This window comes from Glycine max, chromosome 4 (genome assembly GCF_000004515.6).
Source record: "Glycine max cultivar Williams 82 chromosome 4, Glycine_max_v4.0, whole genome shotgun sequence".
In the NCBI taxonomy this organism is placed as follows: Eukaryota; Viridiplantae; Streptophyta; class Magnoliopsida; order Fabales; family Fabaceae; genus Glycine; species Glycine max.
In genome coordinates, this window is record NC_016091.4 from 11,166,394 (window position 1) to 11,181,448 (window position 15,055).

General features: G+C 32.7%; 1 protein-coding gene and 1 long non-coding RNA gene across 2 annotated transcripts; both read right to left on the reverse strand.

Annotated features, from left to right (window-relative positions):
• Positions 1–886: 886 nt before the first annotated feature.
• LOC100782955 (heavy metal-associated isoprenylated plant protein 24) lies at positions 887–1,990 on the reverse strand. Its single transcript, XM_003522767.5, has 2 exons — positions 1,626–1,990; positions 887–1,471 (listed from the first exon to the last, which is right to left on the reverse strand). Exons 1-2 carry the CDS (start codon positions 1,777–1,779, stop codon positions 1,176–1,178), a joined length of 450 nt encoding a protein of 149 aa, XP_003522815.1. The 5' UTR covers positions 1,780–1,990; the 3' UTR covers positions 887–1,175.
• A 10,813-nt stretch (positions 1,991–12,803) lies between these two features.
• Positions 12,804–14,146, reverse strand: LOC106798390 (uncharacterized). Its single transcript, XR_001387858.2, has 2 exons — positions 13,988–14,146; positions 12,804–13,877 (listed from the first exon to the last, which is right to left on the reverse strand). It is a non-coding gene; the product is annotated as an uncharacterized lncRNA (long non-coding RNA).
• Between the last annotated feature and the right edge of the window lie 909 nt (positions 14,147–15,055).

The window sequence follows — 15,055 nt, forward strand, 5'->3', positions numbered from 1 at the left end:
ATTTCAACGTTCAAGGACACTGGTAATCGATTACCAAAACATTGTAATCGATTACAGTCTTTTGAAAATATTTGGAACGTTGTAAATTCAGTTTGAAAACTTTTTCAAACTCATTTTGCTACTGGTAATCGATTACAACAATATGATAATCGATTACCAGAGAGTAAAAACTCTTTGGTAAAGGTTTTGTCAAAAACTCATGTGCTATTCAAAGTTTTGAAAAAACTTTTTAATACTTATCTTGATTGAGTCTTTTCTTCATTCTTGAATCTTGAGTCTTGAATCTTGATCTTGATTCTTGAGATCTTGAATCTTGAATCTTGATTCTTGATTGTAGGCTTTCTTCTTGAGTCTTGAATTCTTCTTGATTCTTGAACTCTTGACTTGTTCTTGATTCACTTGAGATGTTCTTTGATTCACTTGAGTTGTTCTTTGATCTTTTGAGCTTTTTTTTCATCACCTTTGTCATCATCTTTTGTTGTCATCATTGTTATCATCAAAACACCTTTGAATCATTTTTTATTCATCATGAAGCTTTGCTTCCACAAATATTTCTACACCCAGTAGATGACCGAATGTAGCCCTGGTACCATTGTTAGTATTTTAATGGAATAAAAAGATAGTTAGTTGTTGGATGATGATTGATAGGGTTTAGGATGGAGGTGTAGTTAAAAATATTAATTAGAAGTAATGGATGACTTAGTGACCGTGTAGCTCTTAGACAATGGAAGGAAGCATTTATATTGATTTCTCAAATGCATTATATTAAGGTATTGTAAGCCTATTTATAGGGAAACAAGATTGGTGACTTCATACTTCTAAAGATAGATTTTTCTATACTTTATACAATAGTCTAGAATACTACGGTTTACTTAGATTCTAAATCTTTTTAAATTATTCTTAACAATACTCTTATATTTTTTCAGTACATTTAATCTCTAAATAAATCGTAAGCTTTTAGCATCTTCTTTTCTATTCTAGAAATTTGTATTATATTTTAATAGTATGCAACAAAGCCATCAATCATTATGCACAAAATCCAAGCAAAATTATCTATCATATATAATTTACACAAAAGTACAAAACCATACCCTTTTGTTTTTAGTAGCTAGTATTTATTTCTTACATAATATTTAATGTGAAATTGACTCCACAAATATTAATCAATTAATATTTTACATGATAGAGCAGGCATTTGGGTTTTCATCACTGAACATCTGTATGTAACGGTCGTCCACGGTGGTTTCTGATATGTTGGTAGTGTCAGACACCTTCCTCACCATATTAGGAGGAGCCTTCTTATCGTAGGCTTGAGATATATAAGGGTTAGCCACCATAGTGTACGGAACATATGGCCACAGTTCAACCTTCTTTTTAGTAGACTGAGCAGCCTTAAGCACTTTCTTTGGCTCAACATATCCTGTCACTGTTGCTTTCTGCTGCTTCAAGTCCACTTCCACCGACTTAGCTCCTATCCGATCAGTTTTTAAATTTTCCATTAACAAAATTAACAAGTTGATGAAGTGAAGGAAATAAGAAGATAAAAGCATCTTGCAAATGATCATAGAATTTAGTAAAAGGTTTTTTTTTATCGACAGACAAATGTTAACCGTTAATAAAAGTACCTTTAACACCAGAAAGGACATGCTTAACCTTGCGTGCACAGCCTTCACAGTCCATTCTGATTTTCAGTGCTACAGTTTGGACTTGCTTCTTCTTCTTCTTCTTTTTGGTGCTAAGTAAGTCAGATAAGTATTCCAAAGGACCTTGTACCCCCATCTTCTGATATTCTCCTTGTGTCAGCTCAAGAAGATCCTTGCTCTTTATTAATTAAAGAAACTCTAGGATCTATATATACTGATAAGTGATAATTAATAAATTATTATCCAACCTTTGTGAGTGTGTATGTATATATAGGTAATATATCAGCCAATATATATCTAGCTAGGTCAAGTAAGAAGAAATAAAGCTATAGCTTAAAGTAAGTTGAAGCTTATTAATTATATATTAAGAAAGACTGATTTAATGTGTCTTAAAATATATTGAAAATGACTAGTCGTTTTTTCTTTTTGTTTCCAAACGGTAGGGTATGCGGTGAGAAACAAATATGGCCAAGTGAACAATATCATAACATACAGAAAGGATACGAACTAATTAATTAAGTGACAAGTGATAAGAGGAGGCCAGGGTGCCTTAACTCCTTACCTGTTCTGGTTTTATGTGTATTTGCATGTACGGATCGTCCAACAGGTGGACTAATAATTTTTCTGTGGTACCTTTTTTTATATATACATAAATAAACAATCAATAATAGAGAAATTGGACTGTCCTAGTCTACTAGAATATTCATATTTTTTTGTGTTCAAATTCATATACCACCACTTTAATAAAGAAAAACATAACGGGATATAGTAATTCAAGTTTCATTGAGCAGCTATAGAAGAATTAGATTTCAATTTAATCTTCATATATCCACAAGGGCTACGTGTGATAACTAGATAGAGATTTTACTTATTGGATAAGTTGGCATTTAAGTTTGCTTAAGCATAGCCCTTTCTTTATAATTTCATAGTTTAAGTCTGTCATGCATGTTAGTTTGTTTTAGTTTTTTTTTTTTTTTTTTCCTTTTAAGGTGTGGGATATTGTTAAATAAGTCTAACCTGACTTGTTAGTTTATTTACAAGTCCATTTCATATCAAGGTTCTAAATAGGTTAATGGATTTATCCTTAAATAAATCAATAGGTGTATAAGCTTACAGACATTATTAAAAGACTAATATACTATGATACTAGAAACGATTAAAATAACAAAAAATAGTACATTTTATGGCTTTTTATCTGAATGACATTTTATGGTTATTAAAGCTACCCTAAATACGAAACGTAATACTTGGTTAAAATAATATATAATATATTAAATATTAATATTTTAAAAGTAGTAGACTTTTCTAAATACTCACACTATCCTACTTAGCTATAAAGCTTTTAAGAAAACTTAAATCTAGCGTGTTTGCTAAATTGGCTAGACTAAGAAAAACTTTAAATTGACTGGGCTATAAGCTGTCAAAAGATGATGTAATTTATTTTTATCCCTAATTGCAAGTAAAAAATTATGAATATGAGTGTGGACCAGTACTTACTCCTGTATCTCCATAGATTTAAAATATATTTAAATGTTTTAATTGAGTAAGATGTTATATTTTAATCTTTATTTATTTTACTAGTTTTATAGTTAATTTTAATATTAAAATAATATTTTTATTTTTACTAATTCATAAATGAAAACACATTGTAAAGAGATTACAGTTTATTATCTAAAATATAAATTATAAGTCCAAATATAAATATATAAATACGGAATTAGACCTTAGCACAAACCATAATTAATACATTTTCTGAATATATATATATATATATATATATATATATATATATTAATTATTGATTAAAATTTATCAAAAAATATAGAGTTTTGTGAATATTTTTTATTTAATATGCATGATACTCATAATTTTAAATGTTTGATAAATTTAAATTATCAATAAAAAGTATATTAGAATGAATATATTAAAGAGTGTATTACTAATGCTAAATAATGAAAATAGTGTTTTATCTTCCTTAAACCTTTTACTCATTCTATCCGATTCTTATATATTAATCGAGGGCGAGGAAAAGCAGCGTTTGGGGAGCCCATAAAAATATATCATTAATAACGTCACGGTAAAACACGGTTTTGCCTACATAATCAAAGATTTAGTTGTATGCATCAGAATATTTTAGAGGAAAACGAGTTTAATGCTTGGAGGGCACGAAATTTGAAAGAAATTAAGCATTCCATTAGTAAAGTACAAGATCTATATACGTTGTGAGGATGTGAGAAATTGTCCCCCGTCACAAGTTTGAAAAAAATCCTCCTAGTATTTGTGTAACGATGCATCAATAATTGAGGGTCTTGACTTGGATAGTTGGATTGTATCAGCAGTTGACACGTTGCAGAAAGATTTCGCGGACACTTGCTTATGGACTATGGAGACCCCAGTCGTTGATTTGCAAGCCACGTGGCAGCATGATGACAACAGAGCTTCATACTTTTCATAGATTTCCAATAACAATTGCCCACTTGCCAAACTATACACTGTTGTTTGAGGGGTGTGATTGGGCGGTGGCACTAGGGAAAGGAACACAAACCATAAACAAAGGTAAAATGAGTTTGGATTTGGGTACTGTGACACATGGCTTCAGTATAATGCGGATGAATATTGAAAAGTAAGTTCCATCTTTGGCCATTTTAATTTTAATTTGATGTTCGAAAGTGCTGTATATCCTTGAAAATGAAGTTGCATGTGCCTTTGTTTGTTTTCTCCGATTCTACTTATTGTCATTTTTTATTTTTATGTTTCCATTTCTTCATATAATCAAGTGATGATAAATGAAATACAATATTGGTCAATATATAAGACAATTTGTATTTAATCTAATCCCGCGAGGCAAACAAGTTAATCTCATTCAATTAGGAGGATGTCACTTGTGTGGTTTATTGTGGAACTCTAGAAGATACTTGAATAAATGCAAATCCAAGTTCAGGGTCCACGCCATTCCTGTAATAGACTATTCGACCCAAGTATGATTTGACAGAATGAGGATACCTAAATTTTATTAGGTGTATTTTTTAGGCGTATCCATCCATGTAGTACTTCAAATTTTATCTTAACAACCACCGACATTATTATATAAAATTCATTTCCTGTGTAGTGTACGAGTGATGATCTTTCTAGGTGAATGTAGTTAGATCTTAAAAAATTATTTGTTTTAAGAAGTTCATTTATTATCCTAGTCTAAGGAGTGTGTTCTCCACGTAGCATAATGATTATGTTTTGAGGAGTTCGGTTATTATGTAGTAGTAAATTTGATTTTTATTTTCTTGTTATTTTGTTATGTACTAGCTTACTTAATAGGCATGAGTTTACTTGTTTTGAATAACACAACAGATAAACACATTTCTCATATTCTAATCTTTATTTATTTATGTGTTAACAATGGTATCAAAGCTAAAGTGGACCTATACAAAAAAAAAAAAAAAACAAAGGCAATAGCTTTTGTGACAACAACAAGCAAAAGAGATGTCATCTGAAGGGTATTTTGTGCAACCTACTATTCCACGCTTTGATGATCACTATGACCATTGGAGCATGTTGATGGAGAATTTCCTGCAGTCTAAAGAGTATTGGCATATTTTTGAAAGTGGTGTTGAAACATCTAATGCTGATGTAGCACTCACAGAAACACAACAAAAGGAGTTGGAGGGACTGAAGTTGAAAGATTTAAAGGTAAAAAATTACTTGTTCCAGGTCATTGATCGCTCTATCTTGGAAACAATTCTTTGCAAAGAAACTTCCAAAGATATTTGGGATTCAATCAAGAAAAAATATGAAGGCTCTAATAGAATAAAGCGTGCACAGCTTCAAGCCTTGAGAAAGGAATTTGAAATGCTACACATGAAGAATGATGAATCGGTAACCAACTATTTTGCAAGAACCATGACAATTGCAAATAAAATGTGATTCCATGGTGAAAAGATGGAAGATGTTGTTATAGTCGAGAAGATCTTGCATTCCATGGCACCAAAGTACAACTATATTGTGTGTTCCATTTAAGAATCCAAAGATGTTGATACACTCTCCCTTGACGAGCTCCAGAGTTCTTTGCTGGCTCATGAGCAGAAGATGAATCAAGATACAATTATAGAAGAGCAAGCTTTGAAGGCATCTACCTCTTCAAGAGGCAGAGGTAAAGGCATAGAGAGAAGTGGTAGAGGCAGAGGACGGGGAAATCAAAACAACAATAGTGGAAGGGGAGATCAAAACAACAACGGTGGCAGAGGTAGAGGACGAATATTTATAATGAATGATATACTGTTACAATGTTTATTTTGGTATTTCGGTACAATATTTATTTTGGATAATTTATATTGTGATAGATAAATTATGGTTCCTAATCACAATTATTGATATTATTATTTTTGTTTTAAATTATGTTTGCTAAAATATTTTTTAAGTGATTATTGTGATGCTATCCTTGTAAAGATAAAAAAAAATAATGAAAATCTATCATAAAATTATATTTTATCCTAAAATGAAACAAAATTAACGATTGTGAAGATTATATTTTCTCCATCACAAGGATAGTTTTATTATAATGAATGTAGACTAGTATCTAAGTGTGAAGATTCACCATCTTGAGTAGTATTGGTGTTTATCCACTAAACTTTATTTTAATCAGTTTGCCAGAGGTCCAAAATGTTCAAGGACTAGCAAATGTATTGACGGAAATGGTTAATGTCTTGGATCCTAAAAATCCTGAGGTGATGTAATTTTTTTATGTTGTTGTTATCCTTGTCTACTCTCTAGCTACCTTCATTCTCAAACTTTTATTAAGTTATTATTGTTTATGAAAATATATGTTTGCATTTTGAAGTTGATGCATTTAGTATGTGACAAAAACTAGATTTTTTTTTTAAAAAAAAGACCTTTTAAGACGGTTTTTCTTAAATTTTTTTATTTTTTTTAAAAAGATTTTCAGATGGATTTCCACAAAATCGTCTTAGAAAGTCTATTTTCTAAGACGGTTTTTCAGAGAACCATCTTAGAAAGTCTATTTTCTAAGACAATTTTTGAAAATCGTCTTAAAATCCTCGTGCTTTTTTTTTATTTTATAAAAAATACATTCTAAGACGGTTATTAGCCTAAAAATCGTCTTAGAATGATAGTTTTTCTAAGACAATTTTTTAGAAAGTGTTGTGGAAATGGAGGGACATTCCACAACGTTGGATATGACGACAGTCAAAAACCATCGTAGAATGCTTAAAATAACTGTCGTAGTAGCGTTGTTTCCCAGTAGTGATGGTGTCAAATCCACTTCACATCTTCAACTTATTACTCATATAAGTTTGCAATTCCCAATGATGAGGCTGATAAGGAAAATGAAGACCCTTTCACCTTAAGCCTTTGTTGTCAACCAGATTTGGTCTTTTTCTATCCAAGCCACGACAAATGTCCTTCTAGCATACTTATTAAGAAGGTAACAAATGTGTTGACTGACTAGCTAAGATGAGATCTTTTACAATCACTCTCTTGTTCTATGGGATAATTGTTCTCACCAACTTTGGTTGTTGGTGTCTCTCTTGTTAAGAACTAACCTTATTTCTCTACTTTTTTTACTAATAAGAAAAGGACAAATATCTTGATATTTAATTCCTTTCTATCCTATTATGACTTCCATCATTAATATTCTTATAGGTTATATATACTTTATTCCCTTAAAATATGTTAATATTTGATTTTAGTCCTTCACATTGAAAATTTTATATATGACCCCTTTCATTAATATTGATAACTTGAATAATTTAAAATAACATGTCATCCCTTGTCACATGTGAATGATGTGATAATAATGTTATGTAGATCTTGACATGATTTAATAGTTACATATCATATATTTGAGAAAGATTAAAAGCATGCTTTTACATTTTTAGAAAGACTAAAATCATAATTTTTTTTCTAAGATTTGATCATGAATAATAGATCAAATTAACCTCAACCAAATAGTTAAGTTACCTTTTCGTATGGTAATATGAAAGCCTTAGATCTTATGTCTAGTAACCAACCTAACTTAAACTCCTCTAAATATACAATTAATGTCATTGTAGTAGATATTATAGGTGACCAATTAGATTTCTTGACGAAGATTAACCATAAACACAGTTGATGAATACTTCGTATGAATGTCCTAAGTAACAAAAAAGAATATATATATATATATATATATTTAAATGGGAATGCACATTTTCTTTCATCTAATTTTTTCTACTAATATAAACAAGTCAAGAAAAATACCTTTTCTTTTCATTTTCTCTCAATTTAAATAACTTAAAATTTCACTTTTTTTTTCTTTTTCCATTTTCTTTCTCCTATATTTTTCATCCAAATATATCATTTAGTGTCTTTTTGTCCGCCTAATAGATAGTCTCTAAATCTAGAAAATATATATTATTTAAGGAGAGAAAAGATAAAGATCATATCTTTCCTTTATTACAAAGGAAGATTAAGATCTATTTACCCTATTTCCCCCATATAAAAAGAAGATGATCAAAGTTCAGGTATTTTATTCTCATTCTAGCCCATACACTTATCTACCCGTTTATCTCTATGCTTCAAACTTGAGTGTCAGAGTGTCTTTGTATATACCTCACCCTTCTTCATGGAGGAGTTCACGGAGGATCACCACCGTGAGAAGGTTCTACCAAACCCGATAACATAGTTGTGAAATCTGATCAGGTCATTGACCCGGTCGAGGTAGTGGATCAGTAGGTTAGTAGTCTAACCGGTGGGTCAGCAATTGGCCCAATTTGACATGGTTTATATTAAAAAAATTAAAATTATATATGTATATATTATATGTAAGTATAACTAACATTATTTGATTAAGAAATCCATAATTTCATACTCCAAAATCCAAAATAACAATTGAAGTGTTAAAGTTGATAACACAAGTGAAGTGTATTAATAATAAAAAGAGTGTAAATAGCAACTACCTAAATTAAAACACAAGTCTAGTTTTGTACTTCCATTATTATTTTCTGCACTGCCATTATTTTGTTTAACGTGCACAACCCAGTCCAGGTTTTTAAAATCGGCCAGGTCACCGGGTTTCCACAAAACTGCCCAAGTTTGGTCAGGGCATCCCAGGTCAAGTGCATGAGCAGCCAAATAGTGAAACCGGCCCGGTTATGCCATCGGATCTCGGTTGGATCTATCCGACTGGCCGAGCCAAACCGGGTTTCACAATTATGCCCGATACACACATTTGGCATCCACTGTGAAGCGAGGGAAAAATTATCTTTCGACCACTATCAATGGCCTTAGACGGTGACAAGACACCAAAAACCCAGCAAGAAAAACCACCACAGGGAGCATGCATCCACCACACTTGGAACGTCTATCATGGGGACCTCGAAAATGAGAGTCCCACAACCATGGTGGACCTTCTGCGTTAGGTGCCTGGCGATCATGTTTTGATCGTCACCTTGCAAAGGGAGATGGACACACTCAAACAAAAGAAAACTCAAGAGATGAAGAACCTTTGGAAGGAGAACGCTGCCTTGAGATAGTAGTATGATGTGTCATTATTTTCTCCTATTTCTTAACCCTTTTTGTCACCATTTTAATTACTGATTAGCCTTAATTGTCAAATTAATTATGCAGTTTTATCATTTGGGCCTACTTGACTAATTTTGTGTTTTTAATTTAATTTCAGGAGAATTATAAGCGATTGGCCTTGAATCCGGAATTGAGCTTGGACTTGAAGAGACCAGACAATTTTATTTTATCAAATCTTATCTTATCCAGATTTTATTTCATCTAGATTTTATTTCGTCCAGATTTTATTTCATCCAATCTTATCTTATCTTGTCCACATTTTATTTTATTTCGTTTATGGGCTTGGACTGGAAATAGATTTATAAGCTTTGGGGCTGAGAACCTATATAACAGTACTGGGGTTTTCGTTTTTTGGGGAGAGGAGAATAATTCTAGGATTTTAGAATTCCAATTTTTACTGTTCATGCGCACTGTTCACGTAGAATAAAATTTGTTTTTTGCAATTTCGTTTCTGCTTCAATCTACAATTTCGTTTTCTACTGATTAATGGAAGGCTAAGTCTCCAGCGTTGTTTTCTCTTGAGGATCAAGCACAACTCTTTTTGAGGTTTTGTTATTACTATTGAATTCTGATCAGTTTTTCCTCTTCACCAAATGCTCTGTATTTGTTGCTATTAATCCATGCATGCTTAGTGCTTGATGAATTGTCTCTGCGCTTAATTTACGTTCATGCTTAATGATCAGTTTCGTTCATGATTAATTGGTGTATGTGTTGCTTAATCACATAATGACAGCCTTATGATAATTTTCGCTTAGTAATTTAATTTAGGGTTGGATTAAGTGGTTGAACTGATTAAGAATAAATTCTCGTAACCTAGGATAAGAGACTTGCTTGTGAATCAAGGGGAAACAATATGTTTTAATTATGTTATTTTCTAATTCAAATTTGTTTGCTGTTTAATTTACAAAAACAAACAACCCCCCCCCCCCAATTCGTTACTGTTTTATTACTATCTGTTATGAATGTTTGGTTGACCATTGCTCGTTGGAAGACGACCTAGGATCACTTCTTAGATACTTCATTTTTAATGTTTATTTGATTTGGGTACGACCTCGATCAAATTTTATCATGGGGACCTCGGAAATGAGAGTCCCACAACCATGGTGGACCTTCTGCGTTAGGTGCCTGACGATCATGTTTTGATCGTCACCTTACAAAGGGAGATGGACACACTCAAACAGAAGAAAACTCAAGAGATGAAGAACCTCTGGAAGGAGAACGCTGCCTTGAGATAGTAGTACCAAAAGCTTCAACATGATCATCAGACGCACTCGGTCTCTAGAGCTACTATGCATCAGAATCACCAAGGTGAAACTGATGATGTTGACAAAAAATGGAGACAAGGAAAGTCGTCGGTCACACAATCGTTCTACAAAAAAACAAACATAGAAAACCGACTACATCTTTTTTGTCGATGGAATCATGGAAGTGTATCTACTGCCTGGATGGAAGACGCTGAACATAAATTGCTATGATGGACTATCGAAGCCAGACGAGCATGTAGATGCATTCATAATATAGATGAATTTGTTCACCAATAAGGATGTTCTTATGTGTCGAGTGTTCCCTACAACATTGAAAGGTGCAACACTCATTAGTACACTTGCCTACCGAAAAACTTGAAAACTCCTTTGCGACACTCATCATGCAATTCGGAATGCAATACATGATAAGTAGACCACTTCACCTAACAGCAGTAGCTCTTGCAAATATTCAACAGGAAGAAAGTGAGCCTCTTTACAATTTTATGGAGAGATTCTCCTAAGTCTCAATTTAGATTAGGGGCTTGAGCTTGAACGTAGATCTAACATCAATGATCATGAGCTTAAAGTTAAGACCCTTTTCTGACATCCTATGCAAAAAGCCTCCTACAACACTAGACAAATAAAGGGCGAAGGCTATCGGCTTCATACAGATGGAAGAGATGACCACGTTCAAGGAGCAAATGTGTGGAGAATCCTCAAAGAAGCAAGTAGAGAGGAAGGAGAAAATCAAGAGTGGATGAGATCGGGGCAGATCCAAAAGTGATAGGCCACTACCTCGGTCAAGGTACGGTAATTATACTTCGCTAACAGAGAGCCAAAGCTGAGTGTTGGAAAAAGCCTGCAACATAGAATTGATCCACCTGCTAATTAAAAATCAACCTCCCAATAGTAGACAAATCTAAATACTGTCATTATCACCGAGTGGCGAGACACAACACTGAAGAATGAAATACACTGAACAATAAAATAGAAAGGCTAATCCAAAAAGGGCATCTTTAGATGTTTCTCAAAGACAAAGACCATGAGCGTAACCATGAACGGAGAGAGAAAGAAGTGGAGAATGCAGCAATCCCCGAGAAGCCACTGAAGCATGTGAAGGAAACATTTCATTCGAAACTCGACTGTGAGGTGTGATTAACACAATAGTTCACAAGAGGTGGAAGTTTGAGCGCAACGCGTATGTAGCCTCAAAAGGAACAACTCAGTAAAAGTGGAGAAAAAGCCCACCAAAAGCAAGCCACCCATCATTTTCACAGATAAGGACTTTGGAGATATCGATTGATGCCATAATGATCCCATGGTTGTCAAGACTAAGGCAGCTAATAAATTCATACCTTGAGAACTGAAGAAGCAAGTCAGGGGGGCTAAAGTAACTAGGTGGATGAACTACTTGCCATCTTATGGGCCTATTGTTTCTCCCCATAATCAACAATAAGAGAAACCCCTTTCTGTCTCTCATACAAATCAGATGTAATGATATTGGTAGAAGAGGGTGAACCGTTCCTTCGAAATGTGCACTTCGTAGAGGAAGAAGACAAGGAGATGTTGAAGGAAACTTTGGATCTAACTGAAGATACCATAAAAAAAAGTCCATATGATAGCCAAGTTATACAAGAGAAAGGCAGAAAAAAGATACAACAACAGAGTCAAACCAAGAAGCTTCCTAACAAGTGACTTAGTGTTAAGAAAATATGGAGGATCTGAAAAAGATCCCAGCGAAGGCAAACTAGCAGCAACCTGGGAAGGACCCTTTAGAGATACCAAAGTACTCGAAAATGAGGCATATCAACTAGAGCACTTATCTGACAAAGCAATTCCAAGAACTTGGAACATCACTCATCTCAAGTTTTATTATAGTTAAACTAGTAAACAATGATGTACTTTTTTTCCTACTTTAACATTTTTTCCCAAGAGGTTTTTTGTTAGAGAAGTTTTAATAAGGCACACCCACTCTTTACAATTATTAAAAGTATTCTTTCAATCATGAATTATTGACCTTATAGATCTGAGTAGAATTTAGTTCTTTCGACTAAAGACCAATACGTGAAGCATAAGACCAAATGTTTGGCTTGCTATCAATAGACCAGCTATCATAGTCTGCTAAACGTAGATCGCAGATAACTTAGATATTTGGCTAAGAGAAGACCAAAAACTTAAGTTACTCAACTAATACTATAATGAAGATAACTTAATCCAATTGGCTAAAAATAGACCAAAAGGAACTAAGTTACTCAGCTAAAAAACCTTGGCTAGAAACAGACTAATGGAACTAAATTATCTGGCCTAGGATGTAAAACAATCGTTCAAAAATAAAATCAGATGAAACTACAAAATAGAGAATGACTAGTTCAAAATAAAGTACTGAGAATAGAAGCCAAACACAAAAACCATATTATAAATATTCCAAAAAAGAACCTTATTCAATGGCCCAAGTCCTAAGCCTTTACAAAGAAAGGAACAAAAATAAACTAAGACATATTAGGCACTTCCTCCGTAGGCATGCCAACTTCATCGACTAACTCCCTTTGACAAGTGATATCCTTGTGAACAACAAAATGGGAAGTCTCGACATCTTTGAAAAAATATTTAACTTGACGAAGAGCCTTGTTAAAACGGATTCGTGAGTCTTTAGGATCTCGGCTTCAGCTTCACCAAGATTGATCTTCCTTTTTTCCTCCATCTTCTTAGCAGTTGCCTAAGAAAGAGTGAATTCCTTGTTAAGATGATTGGTCTCTTCTTTTAAAGCCTTAGTTGAATTCTCAGGTCTCTTCTTAGTAGTAAGCCTAATCTTTAGCACCTCCTCTCAAGTCTCAAACTCTTTTAACTTGGTCTCAACATGAGCAAGGGATTCCTGAGATTCCTCAGTCGACCTCAACAACGTCTTGTTGGCACAGTCGGCCTCCACTAGAGCCTGTTCAGCCTTGGCACAATTGACTTGCCCCTTTTGACACTCTGCTTCAACCCTTTCAATCTCGTCGCCCCAAAACTCGGTGATGCTCCAAGATCTTACAGCGAAGCAAGCGATGGAGTCCATCGATGCACGAGGACCAACCTCCCTTAGAATATCTTTTTGGATTGGCTAAGCATAAAGGCTTGAATGAGAGCCTTGGGGTTGAAATCCTTCCCCCCACAGAGAAGAAACCCATTCCTTTGTTAACAAAAAAGCAGGATGGCTATCTATGACGAAAGGAATAACCACCGGTACCGGCTCCAACCGTTGCCTCTTCGAAGGACCCCCACTAGAAGGCATAGGTCTTCTCGGATAGTGACATCGGTAGTAACAGGAGGAGGAAGAGGTACCAAGTCATCTTGGGGATTTTCTTTTTGCTTCCCCTTATCTTTCTCCGCATGGATTTTCTTAGCTTTAGCCTTCTTAACCTTCTCAACCTGAGCCTTGCTAATTGAACGGTAGTCAAATTTGCTCATTATCATTGAAGAAAAAGAAAGCAGTCGTGATTAACAAAAGTAAAAGGAAAATAACGATAAAAGAGCCGAACAAAAACTCACAATCTAAGTCTGTATCTTTGGAGTCTTGGAAAATGGGAGGTCAACCAAGGTTTTGCAGCAGAGGTGTAGGTCAACCAAGTTCATGAAAAAGTTGTACCTTTTCTCTGTGATAAAATAAGTATTGTTCTAAATTATTATATACACATCAAGAAAAGTTAATAAATAAATTAAAGAGAATAATAATTTAAAAAAACTAAACCTTATATATTATATAGATAAAAAAAATTAATATTACATTGAAAAAATAATTAAAGTGGAACTTATTAGGGATATTAATAAAAAAATAATTTGTATTATATTAAAAAGTTAAAACAACACTTGTTTTAGGATAATTTTTTCTTTTAAATATGAAATTTATTTTGGAACGGAAGAAGTATTAGATTGTTGATATCTAATGGAAAGTCTAACACCAATTACTAATGATAGATAGCTATTTTAAAATTGTAAAGACTAAAATTATAAACTATTTTGAATAATTTCTTATAGATTTAACTAATATATATATATATATATATATATATATATATATATATATATAATAAAATTATTTAATTATAAATAAACGTAAATAATTTTATATTTTTAATTCTTAAAAATAATAATACTAACTAAATTATTTTAGATGACAATCACTTCTTTATAATTCGTAACAAACAACTATCGCCGAGAAGATAATCAAATCTTCAGAACCAAAGATCAGTATTATTACGACCAACTAATCTAAAATCAAACATATAGGGTACTAAAATAAAAAAAAATGATAATTTTTGTGGTAAAATCAAAATAGCTTATTTTATAGGCAGCAAAAAGTTATTTAATTATTTTAATAATTATAGTAATAGTTTATAAAATAAATTATTATTTTATGATAGTAATTTTTAACTGTGATTATATTAAAATACTTAACGAAGTTAATTCAATACTGACAAAAATACCATTTTAAATCAATTTAAAAATACAAACAACTAAATTAAAATTTTTAAAAGTTAAGGCATCAAACTAAATATAAAAAGTAAGACAAAAAAACTTCAACTGTAAGTTATCCAAAATTAATTAATATCCTTAAAC